The sequence below is a fragment of the Carassius gibelio genome, chromosome A17, assembly GCF_023724105.1.
Source record: "Carassius gibelio isolate Cgi1373 ecotype wild population from Czech Republic chromosome A17, carGib1.2-hapl.c, whole genome shotgun sequence".
In the NCBI taxonomy this organism is placed as follows: Eukaryota; Metazoa; Chordata; class Actinopteri; order Cypriniformes; family Cyprinidae; genus Carassius; species Carassius gibelio.
Genome location: NC_068387.1, coordinates 12,961,861 through 12,984,571, shown reverse-complemented (window position 1 = coordinate 12,984,571; position 22,711 = coordinate 12,961,861). Strand labels below are relative to the sequence as shown.

At 38.7% G+C, this 22,711-nt stretch overlaps 4 protein-coding genes across 7 annotated transcripts; 2 read left to right on the top strand and 2 right to left on the bottom strand.

Moving 5' to 3' along the window:
• Positions 1 to 47: 47 nt before the first annotated feature.
• Positions 48 to 3,092, bottom strand: LOC127933256 (HAUS augmin-like complex subunit 2). 4 transcript variants are annotated; one of them, XM_052530090.1, is made up of 8 exons: positions 2,955 to 3,092; positions 2,239 to 2,309; positions 1,666 to 1,771; positions 1,480 to 1,575; positions 1,097 to 1,166; positions 874 to 1,006; positions 648 to 756; positions 48 to 442 (listed from the first exon to the last, which is right to left on the bottom strand). In XM_052530090.1, exons 3-8 carry the CDS (start codon positions 1,750 to 1,752, stop codon positions 329 to 331), a joined length of 609 nt encoding a protein of 202 aa, XP_052386050.1. In that variant the 5' UTR covers positions 1,753 to 1,771; positions 2,239 to 2,309; positions 2,955 to 3,092; the 3' UTR covers positions 48 to 328. The 4 variants fall into 4 exon arrangements, with proteins under 4 accessions (XP_052386050.1, XP_052386052.1, XP_052386049.1 ...); XM_052530092.1 differs by lacking the exons at positions 2,239 to 2,309; positions 2,955 to 3,092 and adding an exon at positions 2,356 to 2,520; XM_052530089.1 differs by lacking the exon at positions 2,955 to 3,092 and having other exon boundaries at positions 2,239 to 2,516.
• LOC127933255 (ADP-ribosylhydrolase ARH3-like) lies at positions 3,046 to 7,033 on the top strand. Its single transcript, XM_052530088.1, has 6 exons — positions 3,046 to 3,208; positions 3,601 to 3,697; positions 3,776 to 3,983; positions 4,179 to 4,366; positions 6,294 to 6,394; positions 6,490 to 7,033. Exons 1-6 carry the CDS (start codon positions 3,046 to 3,048, stop codon positions 6,864 to 6,866), a joined length of 1,134 nt encoding a protein of 377 aa, XP_052386048.1. The 3' UTR covers positions 6,867 to 7,033.
• A 369-nt stretch (positions 7,034 to 7,402) lies between these two features.
• LOC127933580 (serine/threonine-protein kinase pim-1-like) lies at positions 7,403 to 9,749 on the top strand. The gene is made up of 6 exons (XM_052530646.1): positions 7,403 to 7,852; positions 8,077 to 8,277; positions 8,425 to 8,570; positions 8,716 to 9,094; positions 9,191 to 9,367; positions 9,526 to 9,749. The coding sequence occupies exons 1-6, from the start codon at positions 7,546 to 7,548 to the stop codon at positions 9,630 to 9,632; spliced, it is 1,317 nt and encodes a 438-aa protein (XP_052386606.1). The 5' UTR covers positions 7,403 to 7,545; the 3' UTR covers positions 9,633 to 9,749.
• A 3,397-nt stretch (positions 9,750 to 13,146) lies between these two features.
• Positions 13,147 to 20,052, bottom strand: LOC127933372 (uncharacterized). Its single transcript, XM_052530340.1, has 7 exons — positions 18,971 to 20,052; positions 17,084 to 17,971; positions 16,814 to 16,996; positions 15,890 to 15,982; positions 15,600 to 15,746; positions 15,388 to 15,522; positions 13,147 to 14,778 (listed from the first exon to the last, which is right to left on the bottom strand). Exons 1-7 carry the CDS (start codon positions 19,790 to 19,792, stop codon positions 14,110 to 14,112), a joined length of 2,937 nt encoding a protein of 978 aa, XP_052386300.1. The 5' UTR covers positions 19,793 to 20,052; the 3' UTR covers positions 13,147 to 14,109.
• Positions 20,053 to 22,711: the final 2,659 nt, after the last annotated feature.

Genomic DNA, 22,711 nt, shown 5'->3' with positions numbered 1-22,711 from the left:
TGCACAAATCATAAAATACAGAATGATGGTAACAAGCAATGAAACCATTTGGTTTCAAAGGTAGAACATTTATTTATAATTATTTAACATAATACAAAAGTAAAAAACTCACATAAAATGTAGCATGTCTCAATATTTACATACAGTTGCAGTACATGCATAATCCATGAATTAAAACAAATCGAATCAGTTTGATCTAAAGATGCCTGTTAACAACCAGTAGAAACAAGGTGAAGATTAGGTCTTTTTTTAAATAATTAATTAATATCCACTAGTATCCTGACCAATTGGTAGGTGCCATTATATTAGAATTTTCTGAAATTCTTTATCAAGTGGACATGTCTTTAATGTTGGTCTGTAGATGGCCTCGTCGCTTAAGAACTTGCTTGTACAGGTTCTCAACTTCAGTGACCTGAGCCAACAGCTGAGTTCTGGCATTGTTCTGATGGAGAAGAGTTCAGAAAATACAGTTAAATATGCATTTAATTGATAAACTAGACAGGTTTGCTAGAATAAAGGTAAATTACATATAAACACTGGTTTCAAACAAAGCATATCACATATTTATATGAACATTTAACCACCATAGGTCTATATTTTTTTTTACTTTAATCAAAAAAACATGCTGTATATACATATACACTTACCAAATTACTCAGATAACTGTCAGTGGATGGAATTGCTTGAACCATCTTAATTTTCACTTCCAAGTTCTGAATGAACTCCACCACCATCCCCATGAGCTCTACCACATATCTGTACACAAAGTCATAAACAGTAATTAATACTGTTGGCAATTAATTCAATACAAATATACCATTAAAACATTGAGCAAAACCAATGTCTTTGAGTGGCACATTAAATGCATCAGACCTGTGAAGGTCAGCCTGAATGGGCAGGTTCTGCTGACACAGTGGCTTTGTGAGTCTCTCTCGTAGGACTGTCTGTTCTCGCAACACTTCCTGAAGGTGGGAAGTGAACTGTTGCAAGGAAACAAACCTTTGACCTTACAACAAAACAGTCATTAGTGAGATACACTCTTCTAGTATATAAATTGTGTACATTAAATGTGCATGATTCCATTTGCAACACTTACTGAGATAATGAGGGTGAGTGACGTCTGCACTGTCTCTTTCCAGCTTCAGCAGCTCTAAATCTAAATTAGTCTTGAGTGGATGACCAAAAAAATGAAAATCATGTCAAGGGATGGTTCACCCCAAAATGTAAATTCTTTCATTATTTCATAACCCTCAAGTTGACAGTAGCCATTGACTTTTGTAATATTCAAAATGTCAATATCTACCTGTTTGGTTACCAACATTCAATCCAATATTTTCTTTTTGTTCATTTTGAAACAACTCGAGGGTGGGTAAATGATGACAGAATTTACATTTTTGGGTGAACATTCTCTTGTCTCTCATTCTCTCATAAAAAAATATTAAGTGGTGAAAATAAAAAAATATGAAGTTTGTTATCAACCTGATCGAGATCATGTCTAATTCTGTTCAGCTTCTCAGCATTAAGTAAAGATGTGGAAAAGACTTCAGAATCCCGTGGGAGAGCATCGAGCTCCTCCTATAAGATCCATAACACAAATCCTTAACATTACCCACCTATAACAGTTTAAAAACGATCTCTAAATTATCCATGTCTTAGTTTACATACCTGTGTCATGGTGCCTGATGTTACACATCTAGCTAAAATCTTAGCAGCAGGTGTCACTGTGTAAGTAATGGGGTCCCAGGGATTCATAACAAGCGTGTTTCCAGACCTGATGGCAATTGAACAAACAATGAAGCCTACAAAATATGGGTGTTTCTACAGCTAGAAACATTTTCATCTGTAAGGGCTTGATTTAAATTATTTTTATTAAAAATTTATTCATATGTCATAGGAGCCCCTAAGGGGAAATAGTGACATAATAGAAAAGGGAATACATTTTTTAATATTTCAATGGTTTAGTATTGGCCCATAAAAATAATGTTCCCCTAGACATTTCGGTCACAATAGAATTTAAATATGTTTATTTTTCCATCAGCAACGTTCCTCTGAGGACGCAAAGGTGTTGCAAGAGAAAACAAAAGGGTTAAAATAATTTTTAAAGGTCGCCTTGTAGTTACCTTTAGGAGCTCATTAGTCCACAGTTGGAGACATTACATTTAACGTTACTCTCAAAATGTACAAAGCAAGTTTGAACTTAAACCAAAAAACTCTTAGTAATTAATTAATAGTAATTACTTGGCTTGTTGCTTGGTTGCTGCGTGACTTGTCTTTAGGTGTCCAGTAACTTCCAGAAGTCCACAATTCGTCTGATTTAGACAAATAAAACGTCGTAGTTATTTCAATCTAACTTACCGCCTCTTCTCTCTTGAACACTAGCACAGCTGCGCAAACGTATTATAAACGAAGATATCATAAACATATCATATATTCACACAGTTCTCATCGTTAATCCGAGTAATATGCACATGATATACAGATCATAGATAGAAAGAGTAGCCTGACGCGCCAACTTCCTAATGTTGGGCTACATTCTCAGGTGCGCAGATTCACCAAAGAAAGTAAAAGAAATTCACAAATACCCACAAAGAGGAACAGCCCTGTACTATAAATCAGTTATAACCAAACTACAAAGTACCTTTATATTTTAATTGTTTATGATGGTCTTATATATGCACGATTTATATAATTTCTGAATTGAGAATTTGTTGAATCAGCAGGCGTAGAAACGTAGGTCCCTTACTCAATAGCAGCGTGTCATTAGCGTTCTGCGCAGCGATTATGTCATTTAAAAATTAAATAAAATGCATTGAATAAGAAGAACCAAGCGTTTCTGTAAAGTTAGGTATAGTCATTTTCGAGAATCGGTTCGAAATTATAATATTCGCGGACAGTTTGATGAATCGTGATAAGCAAATATTTGTCAGGCTGCGTTAAGAAGCAGGTCAACAAACCCCGGATGTCACTGTTGTAGAATAACACTAGGAGCGTCTGAATCGATTTCTCGAGTGCAGTTTGTGTTCATATTAAGATAGAGCTAGGGAAATGTCGGCAGCAGCGCCCGGTGTGTTGTCCCGGTTCCGCGGCGCTCTGGTCGGCTCGGTTTTGGGCGACTGTATTGGAGGAGAGTTTGAAGGCGCTGTGGATGTTCCTTTAGATCGAGTCCTGCAGCATCTCAGCGCTCTGGAGGATGAAACACGGGGCGATGGTGAGGATTTCCCTGTTTTACGATTATATTATACATTGAACATATTTACTCACGGCTGTACAAACTTTTGCAAAGTATTTGTTAATCCTCTGGTATTCCTCATTTAGGGGTCACAATTGTGTACCTTCGTGGTAACATTTTTGGTGGTATAAAATTTACTTTATTTTGTTTCAATTATATTTATTCTTTATTTCATGGAACCAGGCAATAATCACCTTTAAATTATGCACCATCTCTCTCTCTCTCTCTCTCTCTCTCTCTCATATATATATATATATATATATATATATATATATATATATATAGAAAGAACACCTAAATATACCAGTTTTACTTTCATTAAACATTTTTGACTATGAATCTAATTGTGTGATGTTATTGACATTTTTCAGGAATCCTTCAGTACAGTGATGACACAGCCATGATGCGATGTGTTGCAGATTCACTCCTCACCAGGATGGCGTTTGATGAACGAGACATGGCCCGAAGGTTTGTTATCATTGGAAAGGACTAAAAGAGTCATTTTAAGTAAGTGTTGATTCTCCTGATCATCTTACTCAATTCCAGATTTGCAAAGGAGTTTAACCTTGCTCCGGGGCGAGGTTATGGCGCAGGTGTCGTACAGGTACTGCAGAAGCTTGCGGCACCCCATCTGAAGGATGTCTTCCAGCCGGCACAGGCTCAGTTCGGCGGCCGCGGATCTTTTGGCAATGGAGGTGCCATGAGAGCAGCACCCTTTGCCCTGGCCTTCAAAAGTCGTTCTGATGTCTTCAAGGTAAACAGTCATCTGATGATCAAATCTAAGCTAGTAGACTTAAAAAATTCTTGACTTTAAACATAAGAATATTGTGCTTGACAGTGGCGGGCCTTTGAGTCCGAAAGGTTGAGAACCATTGTTAAATGCTTAATTTGAAAGGATCATTTGGACTGGCCCAGGCTAACATTCTGTCCTTCCATTTGCTTTTGGCAGTACTCACGGCTTGGCGCAATGTTAACACACTCATGCTCTTTGGGCTACAATGGGGCGGCGTTGCAGGCCCTTGCTGTCCATCTGTCTCTTCAAGGCGCTTTGGCTCTGCCAAAAGAATTCATCAACAAACTGATATCAGAAATGGAAGAGATGGAAAATGATGAAAAAGCCCAGCTTGATGCTCAAGCGTAAGTGAATCCATGGAAGAACACATTTCAGTTGTATTTTTCTTAAAGGTGCCATCTGTAATGTTTGGCCAAAAAAAATCAAGTCATACTCCACATTCCATACCAGATGGGGGCAGTATGCCTCAATAAAGTGAATTGGTCTACTCTAGAGTAACAAACGAGAAACAGCATAGTCTCTATGCTCCGCCCCTACTTTCACAACAACACTACAGCCATAGCCGAAGACTAACTAACCGCTCTGCTCACGACGCTGCAGAAAGATTTGTGAGCGCTCAGACGCTCTAACGTAGATCGAATGCTTATTTTGTATTTAATGCGGCCGCAAAGCAAACAAGCTTGTTGATCTCATGCAGACTAACCACAAGGAGTTATAAGTTAACCTCATTAAATATTGTTGTGGACGAAATATTAGGATCCTTTACTTAAAATGAACAATCTCATACACCTTGGTCCACTTTTAATTTATTTTTTATGTCCCTGTACACAAACAGGGACACATCATAGATTAATACAAATGCTAAACAGCAATAATCAACCTGTCCTTTATTCTGCTTGGGAACTAATGTGCCAACTCTCAAGCATTCACCGTGAGACACACACAATTGACTCTTTTCACACGCTTTCACACCACAAATCAATTTTTTCACGCACAGAAAAACCACGAAGCAAAGAGGACATGGAGACCAACAGACTAGACAGAGCAGGTTAGTTATGATATAATAAAATGGGTAACGTTAAGTTATAGCTAGCTAATTATCAAACGCAGCTACGGTTAGCCATCGCTAACATTAGCACGTTTATCGAACAGCCTTCGATACATTTCTATGTTATAACTTCCCGAAAACAAATACACAAACATATAAAACAAACTTCTAGCGAAATACTAACAGCATCTAACTTAGCAATGCAAAAGAAATGTTGCAAGTTCGGAGTCGAACCTCATTTCTTTCAGGTCCATCAGTTGTCTCCAGCAATTAAAAGCAGTGCCGATGTTTACTCTGGTTCGGCTCCTTTTCTAATCGGATTTGATTTGTGATTCCGAGCGCGGTGGTGGTCTCTTGCCAAGGGCTTCAGTCATCCTTTCTCTCTCTTCCCTGAACTGAAATGAACTACTGGGCTGTACTTTCCACATGATTGACATCAGGTTCAGGCATGCCGACAAGCCGTGCGAGTTATTCGTGTATTGCAGGTTGGCTGGTGGTTATGTTGCCCGCATACCGCCTCCCATGGCCGAAACTGGTATTACGACACCTTTTGGGCCGGGGCTAGTAATGCTAATGCTAATTAAGGTTGATATCTCTGCAGCACTATAACTTGACTTTTTTTTTAATGACATCATCGCCCTTATTTCTTCTCATTCTTTTGATGCGTGTAGGTCATGTTATGGATATTTTTACCTCAATTTTTGCATATTGCACCTTTAAAGGGAAAGTTTAAAAGTTAAAAGTGTGTCATAATTTACTCACCCTTGTGTCATTCCAGACCTGAATGAGTTTCTTCCTTCAGAAGAACATGAAAAAACATGATTTTTCTTTTTAATTAAAGCTACATGAAAATAAGAAAATAGTTTTAGAATTAAGAACTACTAATTGCTACTTTTAATACTAAATTACTAAAACTGAATTGAAAAAAAAGCTAAATAAAAAATAACACATAACAAAATTACCAAAACCTAAACTAAAATTAAAATGAAACATGAAAATATAAAAATATATTTTAAAAATATATAATAAAAAATACTATAATAGTATATAAATAATACAAAAATACAATGTCCAAATGACATTGGAATTTTTAATTTATGTACAAAATATTTTCTATTAAGTTCCGCACAAGATAGAACAGATTTGAAGCAGTAAATTAAGAGAGGTGAACAGTTCATTTAAAAAGAGTTATTAGAGTACTGATTCAGTGTTTTATTCCACAGACTCAATCTATCAGAGTTTCCATATTGCTCACGATTGCACAGAGTGAAAGAACTTCTGGACAGAAACAGTGTGAGCATTGAGGAGGTCATATCTGAACTGGGTTAGTATCACTTTACTATTGCTTAGCTTTGATCTGATCATTCACAAAGGTATTCTGCTGTTTTTCTTGAAGTTGACACTCTTTCTTTGTATTAGGGAATGGCATTGCTGCCTTACAGTCTGTGCCCACCGCTATCTTCTGCGTGCTGCATTGTTTGGAGCCCCGGGACGGGCTGCCAGAGCGATTCGGAGGACTGGAGAGGACAATAGCCTACAGCTTGGCTCTGGGTGGTGACACTGACACCATAGCTTGCATGGCAGGGGCAATCGCAGGAGCACATTATGGCATTGACTCCATTCCCCAGAGCTGGCAGAAGAGCTGCGAAGGGGTGGAGGAGGCAGATGATTTAGCGAGACGTTTGTATGATCTTTACTGCCTTCCACAGTTTGAAGAAGACAGGGGGACATCAAGCTGTGAGAACAATCAACTGCACACATACAGCAGTGATCAGCACACTACAAAAACTGACTGACCCACTACATGGACATGTGCAACATGCAGCCACGCATAAGTGAAACTTCACCTGGCACAAAGTGTCAAATGCACTTGCCAATATACTTATCTGTGTTTATAAAATGTGAAATTCTTGTGCAAAACGTTTATAAGAAAACTAATAAAATGGTTCCATTTTATTGGTAATAGTCTTGTTTTATTCTTTCTTTACTTCATACATATATATATATATATATATATATATATATATATATATATAAAAACAGTTTTCTGAAAACTATTTACAGTGGGGTTTCAAAGGTCACTCACTAATAATGTCTCATTTTATTTTATTTATTTTTTTAATTAATTTTTGTCATTAATATAACAATAATACATTTTAATAATACAATTTTCTACTTTTTATAACCTCATAAATATTTATTAATAAAATAGGTAAACAGTGGATAAGAAATATGGTGCAAAATATCCTGAAATGTATTTATTAGATACTTTTTTTATTATTATTGTTTAAACTGTGTTAGAATTTCTGTGAGCTCTCAGCTCAGTGTGACATCATAAAAGAATTCCAAGAGTTTTAGAATGTAGCACAGGACTATAAAGACTTGAAACTCACCTGCTCAGTTTGTGGCGAGCAAGGAGTAGTTATCATTAACGGTGTTAAAAGTTGTTGATAGAGTTTTTATCGTCTGCTAAATATGGGACAGCGACTTTCTCGAAGAGAAAAGGTGGAGGAAGGAGGTGATGAGTGTGTGCATGAGGTCAATCCCCGTACATCAGTTACATCCACCAAACACAAGGCGAAGATCCGTCCTCGTCCTGATGAGACGCCTGCGGGAACCGGTGAGGGACAGCAGGAGAAAGGGCGAAAGAAAACAAAGAAAAACAGGAGGTTCCCCTCTCTTTTCTGTTGTTTGTCTCACCCCAAATCCACCGGAGCTCAGGATGAGCAGGGTGAGGTGGACCAGGACGCTGACTCCGGACCGTCCATTAGGTGTTCTGATGGTAAATGACATGCTCTTAACTGTTTACACATAATATTAAAAAACACACCACCCACTAAACGTTACAAAAACACTGCTTTCTATACTTTATTTGTTATTAATATAGATTAAATAATGTAAAGACTTTAACTTTTTCCAAACTAGTCAAAAGTACCCCTAAATGAAGAATTAATATGAGTATGCAATAGCAGTTTTATATTATTTGGTTGATATTCCTCTCTTCAGATCAGACTTCTCTACAGGACATCATCTGTACTGTAGAGGACAATGATCATCAGGAGGCTTCTTCCAGTCGTCCTGAAGACTACATAAGTGCTGAGGACCAGCTAATGGAAGATCAGGACAGTCCAGTTACTCTGTCAGAAGGTGAGAGTGTGTCACAACTGCTGAGAGAGCTGGACTGTAATGAGATCACGCGGATCCAGGGTGAGTGTACTGTCAAAAGAACAATAGTTATATGATAATTACAAGCCATGTTAAAATAGTTTTACATTAAGTCTAGCATGATGTCACTGCAGATCACTTCTTTATCAAATAATAAAAGATAAAAAATAACTAGTTATGTTTTAATAGACCACATTTGCTGGAAATATGATATCGGCAAGAAGATGGGGGAAGGAGGATTCGGCTCCGTCTTTGAGGGGACCCGGTACAAGGACGGCCTTTCGGTGGCTGTGAAACTTGCAGCCAAGACAGAGAATATGCCATACATTAGCCTTGTAAGTAGACTGTGCTCCCTGTGTCATCTTTACTTAGTCACTGTTTGCATTTACAACGTCTTAAAGCACGAATATTTTAATAGACTAAATGCTTATTTGAGAAACCACTTCCATCTAACCATCATCAAAACTGTCCTTCTTCTAGCCTGATCATCCCAGTCCGGTTCCTCTTGAGGTGGCCCTGACAATCATGGCCAATCAAGGCCCCAGCTGTAGCCAAATCATAGAGTTGCTGGACTGGCAGGACCATCCAGACCAGTATATCATGGTCCTAGAGCGGCCCTCACCCTGTGTCGACATGCACATTTTCTGGGAGTATAATGGCCACCTCTTTAGTGAGGAGTTAGCGCGTCATTTCATGTGGCAGGCGATTGATGCTGCTGTCGTGTGCTGTTCCCGGGGGGTGTTCCACCGGGACATCAAAATGCCAAATCTCCTCGTCAACACAGAGACCCTGGAGGTCAAATTGATCGATTTTGGGTGCGGGGACCTCCTGAAAAGCTCTTCTTACAAAACCTACTCTGGTATGTAATACCTTTGGGACTTAGACTCTTGTGACCAGTTAAACAGTGTCTTAATGAATGCCATTTCAGAGTAACGTGATAAACTCTTGCCTTCAGGGACAGCGATGTACTGCCCTCCCGAGTACTTCGAGAAGGGTGAGTACCACGGGAAGGAGGCAACAGTGTGGTCGCTGGGCGTGCTGCTGTTTGCCATGATCACCAGCCTTTTCCCGGACAGCAGCGATATCAGCTTGATGGACGCTGATGTGTGGTTCCAGCCGGGCTTCTCAGACGGTGAGAACTTCATTACAGCAAAGAAGGACAACTGACATTCTTAATCATATAAAACAGAAAAACAGTCTTCATAAAAGATGCCCTAATGGACATGGCAGGAATTGTTCTGAGTTTAGAAAGCAGGTGTGAAGTTGAAGGTAATATATCTTTCTGCACAGAATGCTGCCGTTTTATTCGAGGTTGCCTGAAGAGCAACCCAGAACAGAGGCTTCTTTTGGAGGAGATGCTGTTTCATGACTGGTTTGAGGTACTAAGTCTAAGATAAGCTCAAATGTATATATTGACACATGGTCGTTTGTTTATTTTTCGCCTGTTTGTTGGTTTGGTTTGATTCTCTCAATATGGACATCCGCTTCCTTTTGGTTACTATTCAGTACCTGCTGCAACAATATAGTCAGTTTCTCATACATTCTGTTTCAGGTCCCCCTATAAGTCATGGAAAAATCCTGCAGTCCTGCGTCTGGCGCCTCGGCTTGCAGTTGTAGTTTTTGCACTTTGCAGAACTACTTGCCTAGGGATGTGTACTGTTCATAGTTTAGGTTTAGTAAAGTTAGACCCTCCATCCCTCCAGCCTAAGCGTCTTGCAGGCCTTGCAAGCCTTTGTTGCATCTGCCTCTTTGGCTTGAGGTGGAAGTTTTTGCAAGGCCCCACAGAGGATGAAAGTCTCAGGATGTTCTTTGCACAGCTTCACTGGTCCCAGAGGTCCCTCACATTGATGCTCCAAAAGTTCCTGTCATTAGCAACCGGTTCCCAAACATCCTGTCAGGGACCCTCCAGAAGTCACAGTAAAGGCATTCCATAGGACTGTCACGATAACAACTTTTAGTTGTGTTATATCCAGAGCTGCTCCAGAGCTCCTCTCTCAACCTATACCAAAGGTATCAGCATGTCATTTGGCTGCAGACAGCATCAAAGAAATAAAAATGGCCTTTGGGGGAGAACAAAACTCCCAAAACTAAGCGAGTGAGTGAGTGACTTGACTTTCAGCAAAGTATGGTGACCCATACTCAGAATTTGTGCTCTGCATTTAACCCATCCAAAGTGCACACACACAGCAGTGAACACACACCTGGAGCAGTGGGCAGCCATTTATGCTGCAGCGTCCAGGGAGGAGTTAGGGGTTCGATGCCTTGCTCAAGGGCACCTAAGTCATGGTATTGCCAGCTATAAGAAACTACAACAAACTGTTTTATGTAATATTGCCACTGTAAAAAAATAAACAGCAAATATCCATTTTAAACGAGGGAGAATGTCTCAATCTTAATACAGGGCATTAATATATGTAGATTTATGCACATTTTAATTTTAGAGAAATGTAGATAAAAAGAAAGAGACTGCAAGAAAACAACAAGCAATGGACCTTTGTCAGGAAGTATAAAGGTCTGCAGAGTAAATAGCTTTTATGAAGTAAATGTCTTGATTGTAGACACAAGTATAAATGGGTGCTGGGCTGAATGTGACCAGACAAACAGATTCTCTGATGCTTTTGATTAGTGCCTAATACTAATAAACAACTAATATTAGTACTGTACCCATTAATAATTAACATTTTAAAAAGATCAATTCAATGTGATGAACAAAATACGTAAAAAATGCAATAATGACAATTATACATATTTAAAATTTGCAGATGGGTCATATGTTCTGTCAAATTACGTGATGAGAAAAAGCACATAATTCAACTGATATTATTGCACTGTACGCATTTAAATTAAGCACTATTAAATGCTTAATATGGAGTCCACGACCCCAGGAAAAGTGCCAGGAAATTAAATGACAATGCCAGATTGGCATAATCTCATCCTGAAATGGGAGCGATTAAATGACGAGGGATGCACGATTGCGACTGAAATTGTTAATCTGGGACTGAGCAAAAAATGTAACGTGTCAATAAAAAAATTAAAAATACTATAAACAGAAATTATACTTATAATTCGAATGCGTTTATATTCATTTTTGCATATGTATGTGTGAGCAATCTACCCGCTCTTTTACACTGTAACCAGTTTTCTGCATCATGTCTGTTCCCAGATCGGATATCGAGCCTGATGTTGTGATGGAAGGAGGAAGTCTGGCAGCTGGAGACTTTTCAGAGAACTTGAAACAGAGCACCCAAGAGCTGGGAGAAGATTACAAGACGTTGTGGATAAAATGGTAATTTTTTGAGAACTAGCATTAGCAATACTTCATTTTTGTAAAAAAAATTCTGTAGTCTAAATTGTTTCTTCAAAGGAAAACATGTTGTCAAAGATGGAGAAGATAGTCCATGCTGAGTGTGGGTGGCATCTGTGAGTTAGAAGCATTCCAGTATGAAGAGAAAGGACACGCTCCACACAACAGTTTGGTAAGAAACAAATGCTCAGTCAAGTACAAAACACCAAACTATCCCATTTTCTGTTTAGGTTAATTTGATCTGGGATCTGTACTGTATGTACAAAGTTTACTTTAATAAAATTGGTATACTTATAAATGTGTGTGTGTATGTGTGTGTGTGTATATATATATACATACATACACACACACACATACAGTGCACAGTATAAATGAGTACACCCCCTCTAAGGGTCTAGTGGACATGTATTTCACTCAATCTTAATGCTCTTGATCAGCTGATGGGGATTCTGTAGAGACGAGCTGCACGACACTCCTCATTACAGACCAGAGCATTTCAGGAGGTCGTTCTCCAGAAGTTAAACAGGAGAGATGTAAAAATTTGCCATGAACCCGTAAACTCACTATCTGTACACTATATTCTATATATATATATATATATATATATATATATATATACACACACACACAAATTTAGTGTGAAGCAGTTAGTCTTTGCATATGCAAACCCTTAAAGGAATAGTTACCCCAAAAATGACAAAAAGGCCACCCAAGAAGTAAATTATTTTGTTTCTTCATAACATATTCGGGAAAATTTGGCATAATTTGCTCACCAATAGGTGCTCTGAATGGATACCGTCAGAATGAGAATCCAGACAGCTGATGAAACATTTTTCCACTTCACAAGACAATGATTTATCGACTGGAGTGGATGGATGTGTGGATTCTTTGTGATGTTTTTATCAGCTGTTCAAATGCTTATTCTGAGGGCACCCATTCACTGAGGATCAGATTGGAATTCAGAGGATGCACTGGTGAACAAGTGATGTAAAGCTAAATTTCTCCAAATCTGTTCTGATAAAGAACCAACTCATCTGCATCATGGATTGTCTAAGGGTGTGTATATGTTCTGTAAGTTTTTATATGCATGACAATCATAATATGTATAATTATATATTATTTAAAAAGACTGGTACCTGAAATACATGAAAGCTCTATATAATCTCATTTTCAAAAACGTATGTCAATGTCCCATAATCACTCATCACCCTTGTTTTTTGTCCCCTTCGTGACAGTTGAAGTATCTTCCAAGCTTTACGAGTCATACAAGCAAAAGTTGGCACTGAAAAAGACTATACTGCAAGAATTGGCCCACATGGCTAATGCTGAACTTTCCACGATCTACTGGTCATCGTGACTGTATCAACTCTACACTGAGGATACAGGAGAACCGCTACTAGAGAGTTTGCCATTGGAAACAAGTCACAGACCTTTGTGATTCAGTCTTGAGTCTATGCATGAGGATGATGTAAACAGCATATCATGACATCTATATAGCTTTGATGTAATGTTTAACCTTCAGATTTATTTCTTGAAAATATACTATTTTTGTACTTTATTACTGCCTTGAAAGCAATCTGTACCATACAAAGTCTTAACTCCATAAACTCACTCAAATGTTTTAATGTCATATACGAACATGTCCCTTTGTATTAAAAATGCTGAGATGTTTCAAAAACACAGTAAACCAGATAATATATAAAAAGTAATAAAATAGTGCAACAACTTTCCAAATGACTTTTGCACTAGACAGACTACTAAATAACAGAAACAATGAACATCTGAGGCTGCAGGCTAAGATTATAAGCACCTCGTGTTTTCTCAGTTTGTTTTACAAATCTAGAGCGTTTTCTTACAGCTTGGAGTGGCCAGTTATCAAAACCGAAACATCCCCTATGTACAAGACAACTCAAAATATCATGTTTTTGGATCAGACCTCTAGGGATCAACCAATTTCAGCCTTAAGATAAGGGTTAGTTTTCAAACAAATAAACAAACAAACGTGTCTGAATAAATGAAATCTCATGGGGTAACCAATTTAAACTGTATTAGAACTACAGCCTGGCTTGCTAACATAAAGGAACGGTTATATACAGATTTCACTGGATGGCCAACTAAGTGGACACAGTTTGACAAAAATCTTACCACAGCTTTACTGAACCTTGCTGGAGTCCATAACTTAGTTTTGGCAGATACTATTTTCTTTCCTCCCATCTGTGCATGCTGTGAAAGAATCAGTTTCCAGAATGAAAAACACTGGATTCCCTCCACAATTTAGTGTGACGTCATCACTTTCCTCTTGAGACCTGTAACACGCAGCTACATAGTCACGGACGCTGAAACCAATAGTTAAGATTTTCCAACATAAGCGAACCTTCTCTAAAATTTGAAATGAACAATGACTTCTTTTTGTATAAACAAAAAAAAACCCACTAATATATAATAATACTGTTTTTATACAAATTTACAAAGAATGCAATAAAAGTTCATTGAAAAAACACCATTACACTGACAGAACGTATGTACGGTGTGAATAATGGACAAAAACAGGACGTGAAGATCTGACTCCGTTAAGTCTTTCTTTCGGTTTCAATGCCTAGCAGGGCATGAACGGTCTCTAAGGGAACGCCTTCAGGTGCCTCGATGTGCATCATGGTTCCATCGGGCCCATTGACGATGACGATGCCTTTGGCGGCTAACTCTTCTGCGCTCTGCATGACGAGCCCCTCTGCTGTCTGGATAATAAATGGAGATTCTTGCTGCACCACCTGACTGGCCTCGGGGTCTTCGAGAGCGTCGTCGGTCTGGCTGTCTTGAACCTCTTGTTGAGTAGCTTCTTGCGAGGTCTTAAACTCGGAGTCTGTGCTCAGAGCTTGTTCCAACTGTTCCATTTGATCCACGATGTCCACGACGACGCTGCTGTTCAGAACCTTGGAGAGCTCTGGGTCTTCTACTGTTTTTGTGGCATCAGAATCTGAAGAAGACACTTCAGTCTCCATAGGCTCTTCCTCTGTCCTGTCTGGGACGGTGCTTTCAGTGCTCTGTGTAGCGTCCTCTGAGGTTAGATCTACAGAAGTCAAGTCCTCCAGTCTGGTCAGCACCACCTGAGGCTTCCGCAGCATAGAGCCATCAACACTCTCGTCCTTCTGGATACCATTCTGATTAACTTGATAGCCGTTGGTTTCTTCGTTGCAGTTTTCTATTTTGAACCGTTTTGCAGGAGGCAACATTTTGGCATTCTAAGAACAACATAAAGAGGAAAAATTATTACTATACACAGTAAACCGTTTAATTCACATAAAACTATGACAGGTAGTCCAGAACAGCTCAAAGTGGAATGGTGATAAAATGGATCTAGGTAAATTAACGTTTGCAGGAGGAACAAATCAAGAAAAATATATATATATAAAAGTGTCTACTAACTCAAGAGTTTTCGAGGTTAACTCAAAAATACATAAATTAATACTTTTTGTTCAACAAGGACACATTAAATTGATCAAAAGTAACAGTACAGTTGCAAACGTTAATGTAACAAATTATTTCTATTTAAATAAATGCTGTTCTTTTAAACTTTCAATTCATCAAACAATCAGTTTCCACAAAAATATCAAGCAGCACAATGATTTTCAACACTGATAATAAGAGAAAATGTTTCCTGAGCACCAAATCAGCATATTAAAATGATTTCTGGAGGTTCAGGCAGGCCATCAAAAGGTTTCAAACTCCCTGAATTAAATGACTAGTTATTAAACAGAAGTGAATAATTCGGAAACTGCAGCTGAGCAATGTGTGCTATGTACACTTGCATAAAGGAGTCTGCACTGGAATGATTTTTGCACAGAATGTACCTCGATACTCCGTAGGCTCTTGGTGGTCTGATTTGCTCGTGGCTCTGCTTGATTTGTCTTTTGACTATGTTGTCCTTCAGAGGAAGTCAGGAGTTTTAGTGCATTGGGATCGGTTATACCCAAGGATTGTAAAACCTGGAATGACAGAATATTTGTATGGTACTAATGTTTGAGCAGAAAGCTGCTGTGGCTAAATGTCTTGCGATACGTACTCCCATGTTGTTAACCTCTATAGCCGGACGGGAGGCTGGTGAAGTGTGCAAATATTCCAGGGCCATCTTCTTCACCTCGCTGTGTAGTTGTTCAAATTCATGGTACACGCTCGGGAACTGTTGCTTTGATGGGTAACCCTTTTCCACCTGTAGAGAAAAGCATACTGCAAGCTTGCATGAAATGCTTACAATACATGGAATAACATGCTAGTTTACAGAGAAATGGACACCACCAGACCACCACCAAAATTAAAACAATCTATCCCATGTTTCAGAATGTCTAAACTTACCTTCATCAGCACAAACTCCCATACAGTCATGACTCTGGCCAGACGTGGAAGCACGATCTCCATGAGATCTTCATCATCATATTGTTTAATAAACTGAAGAAAGATGAAAAAAAAAAAAAAAAAAAAAAGGTAAAACAAAATCAACTAGAACGTTTTAAAACTCATTAATACTTTATTACTCTAATACTATAAATATCCACCTTTTTCCTCAACGCAGAAGTAAGTCTATGGGTGAGACTTCCGTTTCATTAGCCGTAAATAACGAGGAGAATAACATTCAGTAAACAGTAAAACTGATTGCAGTTCAAACCATTGTGTTCTTAATTAAGATAACAGATTAAAATAATATAATAGGACACATCAATTGTCAATATCAAGCAGCAAAATGAACTGTTTTGTACAGCTAAAAATAGCTGGACACTATTGAGACTGGAAGCTTTACCCATAGAATTTACAAATGGCGACGCCCATTTTTAAATCAGGAAAAAGGTGGATAGGGATGTCCACATCACAACAATAACGACTCCGAATCATTTTTTTCCAACTGATGAACAATACAAATATTGACAGCCAATCAGAATCACACTAATAATATTCAGATAGATCTTGGTGTGAATGGTCTTTCACACATCATAACATTTAAGTACATTTTCATAATTCAACTTTTCTTTCAGACTGGGAACATAACTTGTCATGAATAATCCAAAAATGCAAAACAGAAGCCTCTTTTTTTTTTTTTTTATTCCACAGAGTACTGTACTGTTTAAGAGTACTGTTATAACATTATGCTTACATCACCCACCCCAGCAGTGTACCCAGCAGTTTCATGATGTGAAGCAACAAATATATATGGTAATAAAACACAAAAAGCCTCTTTTGGCATTCAAAGTACACCTACTCAGCACGCAGCAAACCAGATCTTACTTCTTTTAGTCGGTTCCTCTGTCTTTGTGCTTGCTCCTCCAAGGTCATTCCTCTGGGGTACTTGGGTGGCCTTCCTGGTCGTCCTCTTTTAGGTGGCCGTCCAGGCCTCCTAGGAAGACCAGGCCGTCCTGGTCCCCTGGGCCTCCCAGGTCTCCTGGGTTCTACCTTCCCAATTTCTTGAACCTGAAATATTTGATATGCAATTATCTGATCAATCAATTTCACGATCTGAGACCCCTAATATCAAGCAATCCAAACAAATCCTCTTACTTTTTGAGTACTGAGTGTTTTCACTTGACTAGTGTCGGTGACTTCTGTTCCTGAAGGCTGTTCGTCTCTAGTTTTGGAGAGGTCTTCTGCTTGAGTCGGAGTCGGGTTCTTGTCATGTGTGGGATTTAGCTTATAGTGTCTGTTCAAACCGGCGACGCCGATGTACGACTTCTCACAGGTATCACATTTAAAGGCTTTGTCGCGGAGGTTGAGAGTCACATCTGAGGACTTCTTCTTGCCTTCCTCTCCATCCTCATCCTCCACACTTATCTCGGAGTAGTCATCTGAATCAGACTGGTGGCTTTCTGCCAAGTCCTCGTTCTTAATAAACTTGTAGTCTTTCACCTTGTACTTAGGTGGTCTGGACACCCGACCAGATCGGGTCTGGATTTTCGGAGGTTTCTTCTGGCGATTTTTAACTTTTTGTGTGGTTTTTTCCACAGATTGAGTTGCGGTTTTTGTTTCCACAGGTATGACTTTGGAGGGAATTGTTACCTTGGCTGGAGAAGATGAAAGAATCGGAGACGGCACTAGGATCTTTGGGGTAGGAACAGTTGGTTTGGCTGGTGGACTCTTAACCGTGGCAGGTGCCGGGACGTGTACCTTACTAATGGGGACAGAAATGGTGCTAACAACAGGAGCTGGTTTCTGAAGGAGAAGCTGAATTGGAGGATCGCTTGTGTTCTGTAAGAAATACTGCTGCTGTCCAGGCATAGGGGTGATGTGGAAGATCTGTGGGCTGCTCAGTGTTCCTACGGTTGAAACCTTCACCAGCGGCTGACTGGCTGACAGATTCTGCGGCTGTAAAATTGTTATTGGAGTCGTCTGCCGTTGTTTATTGTCTTGCTTCAGAGGTGCCTGAACTTGAATCTGGATGGGCTCAGCTACCTAAATAATTCAAGGTGTGGAAAAACAACATGAACTTTGGAGATAAATGGGTAAACAATTTGCTTACACAGAATATCTGACTGAATGCATGCAGGACACTACTTATACTATACTACTGTAAAATAAAAAGGACTGGTTTCTTTTACAAAACTTGCTTGAGAAATCAGTGAAATCAGAAATGAACATGTGATCTAAAGTACTTGACCATTTCTTTTAACAATTTCTTTATGAAATGCACAATTAAGAAAGAAAAATAAAGATATTTGTGTGGGAGAAAGGAAGTACAGAATGAAATGCTTGTGGGAATAAAATATACAGAAGGATGACAGAAAGGTAATCTGTGCAGAAGATAGTAAGTACAAAAGGAAGGGAGGAAGGAAGTTAGAAGGAAGGAAATGCCGAAAAAAGTAAATAAAGAAATACACATGGTAAAATGGGAGTACAGAAGGAAGTATTTACAGAAGTGTTCAACAGACCTTGTGGAAGGAAATCTGTTCAGAACAGATGGAAATATTTATGGAAGAAAGGAGGATGTATGGGAGGAAATCTGTGCAGAAGAAATTAAGTACAAAAGGACTTATTTGTGGAAGAAACGCACAAAACAAAATACAGAAGGAACTTTGTGTGGAAGAAGGGAAGTATGTTCAGCAGGAAAGTAGAGAAGGATATACTTGTGGACGAAAGAATGTACAGAGGGACAAACAGAAGGAGATATGCACAGAAGGAAGGGATGAAGCAGAGAAGGAAATACATGTGGGAAAAGGAAGTGCATACAGAAGGAAGTTTCCGCAGAAAAAAGGAAGTACATAAGGAAGGAAAAGAAAAAAAGTACAGAAGGAAAGGAAAATGAGGGAAATGCTTGTTAATCAGTTATGTATGAAGTAGGTGGGGGGGGGGAAACAAGAGAAAGTACTTACATTCCCATTCTACACTGTAAAAAAAAACTATTTTCTGGTAAGTTAATACAGTTTCTACAAGTAATGAAAGACCCCACGGTACCTTCTGCGCGGTCGCGTGCGCTCCGTTGTGCGACTGCTGCAGCGCGATCTGTTTGGCGACGCTCTGCAGCTGCTGCGACGCGTTCTGCGCGACACTGACGGGCCGCGGCGCGATCGCTGTCGCCAACTGCAAGTTACTGGAGTCCAGCGCGATGTAGGACGTCGTCTGCGTCGTGACAGGTCTCTGCAATATCTTTGGGGTCGTTGTATGTGTCGCAGCCGGCTCGGCCTGGGCAATTACCTGTGCTTTACTCACTATCACCTGCTGCACGTCGACGATAGGAGAAGTGGATGGTTTCACTGCTGTCTCAGTACCTGCCACATGGACTAACTGTTGTTCTGTTAACTGCTCGATTAACTGCTGCTGTTCCTCGGCCGATAGCCCCGAGCTCTCCACGAAGCTGCCGTCGGGCTGAACGTAAATGATGGTGGTCGTCGGCGCGAGAGCGTTTAAGACTTCCCCGCTTACAGTGGTGCATTCAGCAGTCACACCTGCCTCTGCAGAGGCCTGGACGTAAGACGTGATGATATTCGGGTCGGTTATCACCTCACCGCCCACGATCTGCCCGATCACCTCCTGAGTAACGTTAACGTTACCGTCCAGAGCTCCGACATCCACCGCGGTCTCGCTGTGCATTAACTCGGCGAGGCCTTGATCGACGCCCCCTTCTGCGGGCTTGCTCGCGTCTTCTTGATGATTTCCAGCTTCGGCTGCAGTTTGTGTCGTCTCGGGCTGCGGCTGAGATCCGCTCGCATCGACGTTTTCCATAGTCGTTGCAGCAGATTTGGACGCTGAATTAATATCGTCTTCATTGTCCGCCATTTTGTTTAGAGAAGCAAAACTTGCTAAATGACGTAGGAGTCCTCACAAGAGCGCGAGAAGAAGCCGTTTGCTTGCAGATGATTAATGATGATGGGAGTAATATTTGCTATATTGATTCAAAGCCCAGCCAAAAACATTTCAAATGTGGAAAACTGTTATAATCGAGACACGCTCGCTAAGGTAACGGTAGCCAAGCAATTATTTTTCCCGTCCATGCCACCAATAACTGTAGCGCGGAGGATGGGTAACAACAAAATACGTCACTTCCGCTTTTAGCGCGCCGTTCTCTCGTGTCTTTGGGTCCGTACTGTTCTGCTGCCTTTCCATGGGGAACTATTCATAATAATTTAAGCTATGAACACCCTCCTCAAGGAAAATGTTATTTTATTTGGTTTTAAAGTTCATTATGATATAAAAATGATATATACACCGATGTAGAAACAGGTTGAGTTGATTACTGCATTTTGGGACACATTTTAGTAAAATAAAATAAAAACATTTTCTGGGTAATTCCTATCACTTTTAACATTTCATAATATATCATGTACGAAAACATTTGCATAATTCTTTCTTTGAATGGTGTGTATTTTACGCATTTCAGATTAACAATTATTGTAATTCTAGGTCTTTTTTTCATTCAAAATATCAGTGCTTTTAGATAGATAGATAGATAGAATTTGAGATCAGCTGAAATTTTTATTGATTTTTAGAAGAAAAAAAGGACTGAATTCTCTTGTGATGCCTATAACACTGTTGGCTATTGTTAGTGAACAATTTAAACTGTTAACATTTTAAAGTTAATTCATGCAAACTGAAAAACTTAAAAACCTACACAATCCTCCAGAAATTTATTTATTTATTAATAAGTAAACACCAATGTATCGATGTGTTTATTAAGCAAATTGTATTCTAGTAAATTACCTATAAATTACAGCAAATGTCCAGCAGGGGGCAGGAAGAGACCACTTTACCTTCCTCAATCCACATTTCACGGTCTCGTTTTTTACATACTGCTACATCAATAAAACGAACTGAATCTTACTTATCACATTATTACCATTATTTTAATGAAACAGATGAAACAGAATTAGACGGTAAATTGTGAAGCATGAAGAGTTTAGAATGTCAGCAATGTTCTGATCAATGTAAACAAAACTAAAAGTATCAGTGTATTTAAAATTCTAAGAGAGTTGTCAAATAATATAAATGAAAAGTAATATTTATTTATTTATCATGGCATGTGTAATCCCTATAAAAATGGCATTATTAAATGATATAGCCAAATTATAGATTATATATATATATATATATATATATATATATATATATATATATATATATATATATATATATATATATATATATATAATTTAGAATTTACATTAAAATATAAAATGAAGTCATTGAGCCATGCTGAAAAGACAGGATGCCGAAATCAATTAATAATTCAAATATTTTTATTGATTTCAAATATATGACTGATGTATTTTACATGCATACTATCAAAGTGAATATCCTTCCTCATTTTACACCACATTTCAGATATTTTAATTACCTACGTTACTTAACGGCACAGCAGCTTAGTCAGTGATCATCACAATCTGATTAAGAAATCACTCTAAAGGCAGCATGGATTTACCACTAAGATAAATGATCTCATCTCTGGTAATCTTCATATCACAGATACAGTCCGGTTCGTCCCTCAGTCAGGCCTCTAATGGCCACCATTAGTGACATTGTGGGATTAGAAAGTAATTCGGGATTCCTCTTAGTGAGAGTGCCTGAAGCCTGAGCTTTGATAAATCTGAAATAAAGAAACTGTTAACTGTCACAAACAGCTTGGGCAAGTCTTACTAAAGATAAAAACAAAACGTCTGAATAATGAGTGTTGAGTGAATGAGTGTTGATTAAAACATGCTTAATGGTATACAAGCAGGGAATCCATTTGAGTTTTTTTTTTTTACAACATTTTATTTATTAAACCATGTCTAGATTAAATACAGGGAAATGTAAAAGGCTAATATGCCTGACAGGATCACTGGGTGACAGAGATGTCAGGGATGAAGATAGAGATATTCTGTTGCTTCGCAAGCCTAGCCTTATCACCCCAGATGTCAACTAATTAATTACACAGACACTAAGTAAATTAAATTAGGATTGAATTAACAGCGTGTATCAATAATCTGTCGACAGGCCTTGATAATAAGGGCATGGAAAGGATCAACAACCCAGATGAAATAGAGAGAGCGTGCAACATCCTTTCGGACGCTTCTAATCAGCACAAATCCTGATTGATTTCACAATTTACAGATTAGTCAGAAGGAGACCTATATATTGTTATTCATTAGGTTTAACACGGGCTAATTTTAATTATGTACAGTTGTAAAATAATTACCATGCTTTTTACTATCCTGTTATGTGAGGATTTTTTAATTGTGAGGCATTCAAGACTGCTAATATGAGAAAGAGTGATTGTAATCCTGGGCCTTATTCTTTCAAAATATCAGTGCTTTTAAACAGACAGACAGTTAGATAGAGATATAGACTTTATGAATGAATACATGAAGGATAAAGGGTTTTACAGGAGAACTAGCCTCAGTGAGAGCACCGTATCTAGGGCTGTTTTCATGCTCTCTCCCATATGTCTGTTATGCATCGCTGCTGCTGTTTAATCTGCCCAGATTGAGGCCTCTCAACTGTGTCGGATTACACTCAGTGAAACACAACTGTGTGGTCGACATACAAACGATTGTTACTCAGGCTCAAGACCGAATGAAAAACTATGTGTGTGTGTCTATATATATATATATTTTTTTTTTGTTTTTGTTTTTACTAATAATTAGTTGTAAAGAAAACAAATATTGGAGTACTTTTCACAAGAAAATACTATTTCTGAATTTTTTTTTTTGTTTCAGAACA

Excerpts from the sequence above, each read along its gene's own strand:
- LOC127933256 (XM_052530090.1), bottom strand. The coding sequence starts at position 1,752 with ATGAATCCCTGGGACCCCATTACTTACACAGTGACACCTGCTGCTAAG. Across the intron at positions 757-873 it reads ATTCAGGCTGACCTTCACAG|ATATGTGGTAGAGCTCATGG; the intron begins GTCTGATGCATT and ends CTTTGTGTACAG. Across the intron at positions 443-647 it reads ACAGTTATCTGAGTAATTTG|AACAATGCCAGAACTCAGCT; the intron begins GTAAGTGTATAT and ends CTTCTCCATCAG.
- LOC127933255 (XM_052530088.1), top strand. The coding sequence starts at position 3,046 with ATGTCGGCAGCAGCGCCCGGTGTGTTGTCCCGGTTCCGCGGCGCTCTG. Across the intron at positions 3,209-3,600 it reads GGATGAAACACGGGGCGATG|GAATCCTTCAGTACAGTGAT; the intron begins GTGAGGATTTCC and ends GACATTTTTCAG. Across the intron at positions 3,698-3,775 it reads GAACGAGACATGGCCCGAAG|ATTTGCAAAGGAGTTTAACC; the intron begins GTTTGTTATCAT and ends ACTCAATTCCAG.
- LOC127933580 (XM_052530646.1), top strand. The coding sequence starts at position 7,546 with ATGGGACAGCGACTTTCTCGAAGAGAAAAGGTGGAGGAAGGAGGTGAT. Across the intron at positions 8,278-8,424 it reads TGAGATCACGCGGATCCAGG|ACCACATTTGCTGGAAATAT; the intron begins GTGAGTGTACTG and ends ATGTTTTAATAG. Across the intron at positions 8,571-8,715 it reads ATATGCCATACATTAGCCTT|CCTGATCATCCCAGTCCGGT; the intron begins GTAAGTAGACTG and ends TCCTTCTTCTAG.
- LOC127933372 (XM_052530340.1), bottom strand. The coding sequence starts at position 19,792 with ATGGCGGACAATGAAGACGATATTAATTCAGCGTCCAAATCTGCTGCA. Across the intron at positions 17,972-18,970 it reads CGCACGCGACCGCGCAGAAG|GTAGCTGAGCCCATCCAGAT; the intron begins GTACCGTGGGGT and ends TGAATTATTTAG. Across the intron at positions 15,523-15,599 it reads TAGAGGTTAACAACATGGGA|GTTTTACAATCCTTGGGTAT; the intron begins GTACGTATCGCA and ends CTGTCATTCCAG.